Source organism: Mesitornis unicolor, unplaced genomic scaffold (assembly GCF_000695765.1).
Source record: "Mesitornis unicolor isolate BGI_N332 unplaced genomic scaffold, ASM69576v1 scaffold36925, whole genome shotgun sequence".
Taxonomy (NCBI): Eukaryota; Metazoa; Chordata; class Aves; order Mesitornithiformes; family Mesitornithidae; genus Mesitornis; species Mesitornis unicolor.
Window position 1 is genome coordinate 11,037 of NW_010184130.1, and position 5,945 is coordinate 16,981.

The window sequence follows — 5,945 nt, forward strand, 5'->3', positions numbered from 1 at the left end:
TGGGGGAGCGCGGGGTGCCCGGGATGCCCGGCCCACGGGGCGTAGCGGTGAGTACCCCCACATCCCCTCCTCACCTCCTGCACCTCGGATGTAGTGACCCAGGGGCTGTTGTGGTGCCTGTGCAGCTCTGTGGCTGAATTGCCTCCAATCCGGCTTCTTCTTCCCAAGAAATTCCTTTGGGAAACGGCTGCTATTCCCCTCATGAGCTCTCCAGGATGGCTGAGCTGGGATCCCATCATTTCTAGAAAAGAGGAATTCTTTATTTCTCATCATATATAGTACCAGCAGCAGGTTTAGCTCCAATCTGTCTTTATAGCCTGCCCAGGGGACAGAATTTTTACAACATTTTATATTTGCAAAATGGGGCTGCAAAAAATTTAACACAGTGAGCATGGCCAGGCATGGCATAAGCCAAGGCTGGAGGACCTGGACTAGGACTGAGTGGAAAACAAAGGGTGGGATGGTGGCATTGGGTACAGGGAGGTGCTGTGGGGGACGGGATGGGACCAGTGGGTGCAGATGAAGAGGAAGGAGTGGTCTCTCTTCATGGTGTACCCCTCTCTCCCCGCTGGCAGGGGCGGGACGCTGGGGATCAGCACATCGTTGACGTGGTCCTAAAGATGCTGCAAGGTGAGGGGACAACAGGGGCACCACCATTGTGGCTGCCACCGTGCCCCATCCCGTCCCACACCGGCCTCTCTCTGCCCTACAGAGCAGCTGGCAGAGGTGGCTGTCAGCGCCAAGAGAGCTGCCCTGGGGGGAGTTGGTGCCATGGGACCCCCTGGACCTCCTGGTCCCCCAGGGCCACCGGGTGAGCAGGGTCCGCATGGACCCATGGGACCTCGAGGTGTCCCTGGCATCCTGGGTGCTGCCGGGCAAATTGGCAACATAGGACCTAAAGGTAGGTGATGAGTGGCCAAAAATCCTCCTCGGGGCTGAGTCTGCCTCCTGCTGCCACTCTGAACCCCTCCTCGGTCCCTGAGCAGGGGCAGCCCGCTCTGCTCCCTGTTTTCCACTGCAGCTCCAGTGAGTCCATTCCCTCCCCATTTCTTTCCCCGCAGGGAAGCGAGGTGAGAAGGGCGAGCGGGGAGAAGCCGGCCGAGGCCACCCAGGCATGCCAGGCCCCCCAGGGATCCCAGGTAAGCCCCTCTGCCCCCACAGAATCACTGCATTGGAAAAGACCTTTAAGATCGAGTCTCACCATAACCTGGCCACTGCTAACCCATGTCTCTGAGCACTGCATTTCCCCATCTTTTAAACCCCTCCAGGGCTGGTGACTCCACCACATCCCTGGGTAGCCTGTTTCTGTGCCTGATAACCATATCAGTGAAGATTTTTTTCCTAATATCCAATCTAATATCTATTGGTGGTGCAATGACGAGCCCAGCAGTGGCTTGGGACCTTCTGGCCCATCCCCTGCAAATGTGGACAGGTTCATCCTGCAGATCTCCCACCTTCAGCACCTTTTGCTGCCTCCTCACTTTCTAGCCCCACGGTGCTGCTCGATGGCCACTAATGCATCCTCATCCTCATCAGCAGCACTTCCCATACCCCAGCCCCTGCTCTGCTCCAGCAAAGCCTGGGCTCAGCACCCATTAGTGCTCCCATTGCAGGTCTCCCCGGTATCCCTGGCCATGCTCTTGATGGCAAAGTAGGGGAGCGGGGTCTGCCGGGCTCCCCAGGAGAGGCCGGTCGGCCGGGCCTACCCGGGCCTGCAGGCCTACCGGGCTTCTGCGAGCCGGCCGCTTGCCTGGGAGCCTCAGCCTATGCCGCTGCACGTCTGACGGAGCCGGGAGCCGTCAAGGGCCCCATGTACTGAGGAGCCACCGGCACCATGGCAAACCCACGCCGGGGCTGGCAGAAAGAGACCGGAAAACTGCAAATCCATAGGGAGCGACCTCTGCGCGTCCCGGCTGCGGGAGGGCGCTGGGCTGAGGCAGCCATGGGAGGGGAAACGCAGCCTTGGGAATTAAATTTGGTGGAGGAATCACCCCCATCCCACAGCCCCAGGGATGGTGAAGAATAAAGAGGTTGCCCTGAGTCCTGTCCTCGTTACTGGGGTTCGTTACCTGCCCCTTCTGCCCGTCCTCTACCCCCTGTGCCCCTTCCCAAAGAAATAAATTGTCTTTTATACAAATTCTCTTACTCTGTTATGTCCTGCTTGGTGCTGAATCAGCTCATTGCTGGTTTCCTTTTTGTCCCCTCCTTTGTTTTTTTTTTTTAAACAATAATTGTGGTTTGATTATTTAAGAGACTTGCCAGATCCAGCCTTGTTCACTGCTGGGCACTCAGAGAGCTGTAAATCTTTGTAAAATAGGATGATTTTATAACTATGAATAGTGAAACACCACCTTTTTAAAAAAATGGACAATAAAAGCGAGATGGATTGTTAATGAACTGGAACAACGTGTTGATTTCTTTGAACCAAACAGGACTATAGTGGTGGGGAGGGGTTATTATTTGAGGGCTGATGTTAGTTTTTCTGTTGTTTCAAGCCCCTATTTGGGTGCCTCAACTGCTCATTCCCACCCCTGGGGAACATTTCAGCCTCTCAAGATATTTCCTCACAAGACCTCCTGCTTTTTTTCCCTTCTTGCTGAAAAATTTGCCACTCCTGAGCCCCCCAAATTTGCCAGAAATACATTGGGCACCTTCCACTGAGGCCGAGTCCACCCATGTCCCCTCGCAATCAAGGGGACCAGAAAACTATTAGCAGCATTGCAAAGGGTATTGATCTCTTAATAGATAAAAAGGAGGCCCCAGGCTCTGCCAGGATCCGCAGGTGTCTTTCTCATTATCTCCATCGACAGCAGAAAGGATTAAAGCCGTGCAGCGGGAGCAATGGGGCTTCGCTTTGTAAGATAAATAAAAATCAATTTTTGTTTATTAGCAAAGCATGTTCGGCTTGGCAGGGTAACAAATCCCGGGGAGAGGTGAAGGAAAAGGCTGCCCGGGTCCCTCCTGCCGCACAGAGCATCACTGCCACCAGCCCCGGGACCCCAGCAAATCGCAGCCAAAATGGGGCTGAAGTGGGATGCAGGAGCATCTTTTCCCCCTAAATCACCTTCTGCATGCCCTCTGCAAACCCCTGCCTCATCACTTAACCTGCAATCAGCTGGCTTTAAGGACACTGCCTTTTATTAATTTTTTTTCCAATTGGAAGCGAATTGCAAATGTTTTATTTGCAAGTTGCAATTTAATCAAGGAATTAAGAAGGCTGCATATTAATTAGGGGCCAGACTCTGGTTGTTTTCAATGAGTGGCAAACCCGCTCCGAATCTGCCTCTTCATCAGAGCCCTCATAAATATTCATCCAATAAATAGCAGATTGGATGCCATTACAGAGACAAGAGAGATGAAAACCCAAGTATCTGTGGAAATGAAGCAGCTGGAAAGCGTCCAATCTCTGCCCCAAATAACAACAAATTGTTATTAGGAGAGGTGAAGCAGCAGCCTCCTTGAGCGCTTGTCCCCATCGCTGGGCAAATGGGGAGATTCATCCTAATTTTTTCCGGGGAAATTCAGGTTATGGACCCCCTTTAGGGACAGCCCCCGGCCGGGCTTGCCCCGGGCTCCAGCTGTGCAGCACATCTGGGGCCGCAGCCCGGCTGCGCAGCCCAAATCATCTCGATTTGATTCCCCACGAGAGGGAGCTGCCTGCCCGCTCAATCCCCTCCTTCCCAGGGAGCCCAATTCCTCCTATTCCTACTAAAACCAGGTTTTTTCTCCCTTTGGTAGGAGCTTGCTGCAGGGTTCCCCCCCGGCACAAGGCTGTGTCCTTCCCCTCGCTTTAGGGGTGGTGGGAAAGGGCTGAACCCCCCCTTGCTCAGCCCCTTCCCACCTCCGGGATGACCATGGCGCAACTGGGACACACTGGGAGACGGGAACTGGGAGCGGGAGGGGATGGGATGGAGCAAGTGCGGGGTCCTGCTGCCCCCGCCGCTGTTCGGAGCCACCCGAAGCCTCCCGAAATGCGCTAATTGCGGCGGGGGCTGAGCTCTTCGTTAGCGAGAGGCGGCTTTGACCTTCAGCGGGCAGCCCTGGGCCCCAGCCGCATCCCGGGAGACGCCGCAGGGCGAGCACGACCACAGCCGCTCCACGCGGTGTCACAATTTGGGGCTGGCAAGGCCGGTGTCTGGGGAGATTAAGGAGATTTGCTTTTAATTAAAGCGCAAGGAGGCAGCTGGCTGGAGCTCTTGCTCTTTTCTCTCCCACCTGCTGGTGCCCGAATTTGACATCGTGGCTTTTTTCTGCAGATGGGGCTGCTGGGACCCAGCCAGGTCCTTGTCACCTCCCCTTGTCCCAGTGGTCACAGGCAAAGGACCTTGGGACTGTTTGGTTGTGCAGCTCCTGTGAGACACAGCCCAGTGTGTGCACTGTCCCCAGTCACTCAAACGTCAGGGACTAAGCCCCCGTGACTTATTTTCAAAGCAAATAACGTGTAGAGTATTTTCAAGTTATTTCCAGCAGTTTAAGAACCTCCCAAGCTCGTCCCTGCAGCTACAAAGGCTCCAGAAACACGAAGGTGTGGAGCCAAGCTTTATCACAAGGCTTTCATGTGATGTTAAGGACTAAAAGAGAAGAAATTAATGGAAATCAAGACTGATCCCTCCGTGGTCACACAGATTGCCCCTCTGGGCCTGCTGTCACCTCCTGCAAGTGCCACAGCTTGTCTGCTCTTCCCTTCTCCTTTGAAAGTATGGGAAAAAATGAAATAGGAAGTCCAATTTCTGTCCAGTTTTCTCAGGGCTTTGCACCCCCTGGGGCATCCCTAGCAGAGCATGGCCAAGAGGAGCCATTGCTGCCTGTGTAGGTGTCCGTGGGCACCCATTGGCATCACCCTCACATCCCACCCAAGCCAGGGACACTTCTGTGGCATAAATAATTCAGGGCAATGAGATAAAAGTTTCCTTGAGCAAGCATTGATTAGACCAAATTGCCTCCCTCACCCTTGAGGAGGTAAAAAATGAGCTAATCACCATTTGTTCTCTCTTGATAGATGATTAACCGCAAATTAGAATACTAAACAGAGGGCTTTGGGTGCGTAAATGAACAGCTGAGAACTAAGTTAATTATTGGAGGAGCCATAAAACTGCTTATTTTTATTCTTGGATTATTGTTTGATGGGGTTTTTTTACCTCTTAGAAAGAGGGAGTTATATTTAAAATGGCTTGTTCTGCTGCTTGTGGACAGAAACACTGCACATAGCTGCACCAGTGGGGTAAACGAATCTCATGCTCTGTCAGCAATAAACAGAGGAATGAATCTCCCCTTTGCTGTGGAGATGCCCAAGGTCCTACTTCTCCGAAGTTAAGATCAAATTTGGAAATTGGCTCTACCCAAACAAGTGACAAGACTCTCACAGACCGGGGGACATGCAATGCTGTCTCGGGGAATTAACTTCGTTAATAGCCCATTCATTTAAATGTAAATGGTGAGCCTGGCTGGTATAATGAGGCTGGGAAAACTTTATTAGAGATCAAATTAAAGGTTTGTGGGTGAGTGAGTGTGTGCAGGAGTGGGGCTGAATGTTGGATTGGGGCTTGTGAGGAGGAAATGTGCCACGGGCATGGGTTTGTACCCAAATGTGCTCAGCTGTAACGCACAGGAGGGAAGGGTGGGTTTGGGGTTAGACCAGTGCCAGAGGCAGGACATGGGGGGGTTAATCCCTGCCCTTCTTTGTGCTTGTCCCATGGACCCATTGAGGAGATGGGAAGGAAGAGGCCATGGGGTTGTGCCACCGATGCCTGATGGGCAGAGCCCTTGGAAGGGTGCACATCCCCCTCATTGGTGTTTTGGGGTCAGCACCAGCTCCGAGGCAGCTGTGCCCCAACGAGCTCCCTGCAAGCAGCTCCCTCCCTCTCCCATCACCATCAGCACCAACCACAGCAGCAGCCACCCCCAGCACAACCAGCACTTTTGGGGGTGCACTCCTCCTTTGGGGT

At 53.4% G+C, this 5,945-nt stretch overlaps 1 protein-coding gene across 1 annotated transcript in view; it reads left to right on the plus strand.

Annotated features, from left to right (window-relative positions):
* The window catches only part of COL9A2 (collagen, type IX, alpha 2), an 11,626-nt gene extending 9,807 nt beyond the window's left edge, over positions 1-1,819 (plus strand). The window contains exons 29-33 of the mRNA XM_010184368.1: positions 4-47; positions 576-630; positions 713-901; positions 1,062-1,139; positions 1,614-1,819. Of these exons, the coding sequence (XP_010182670.1) occupies positions 4-47; positions 576-630; positions 713-901; positions 1,062-1,139; positions 1,614-1,819 (572 nt within the window). The remainder of the gene's footprint in view (positions 1-3; positions 48-575; positions 631-712; positions 902-1,061; positions 1,140-1,613) is intronic.
* Positions 1,820-5,945: the final 4,126 nt, after the last annotated feature.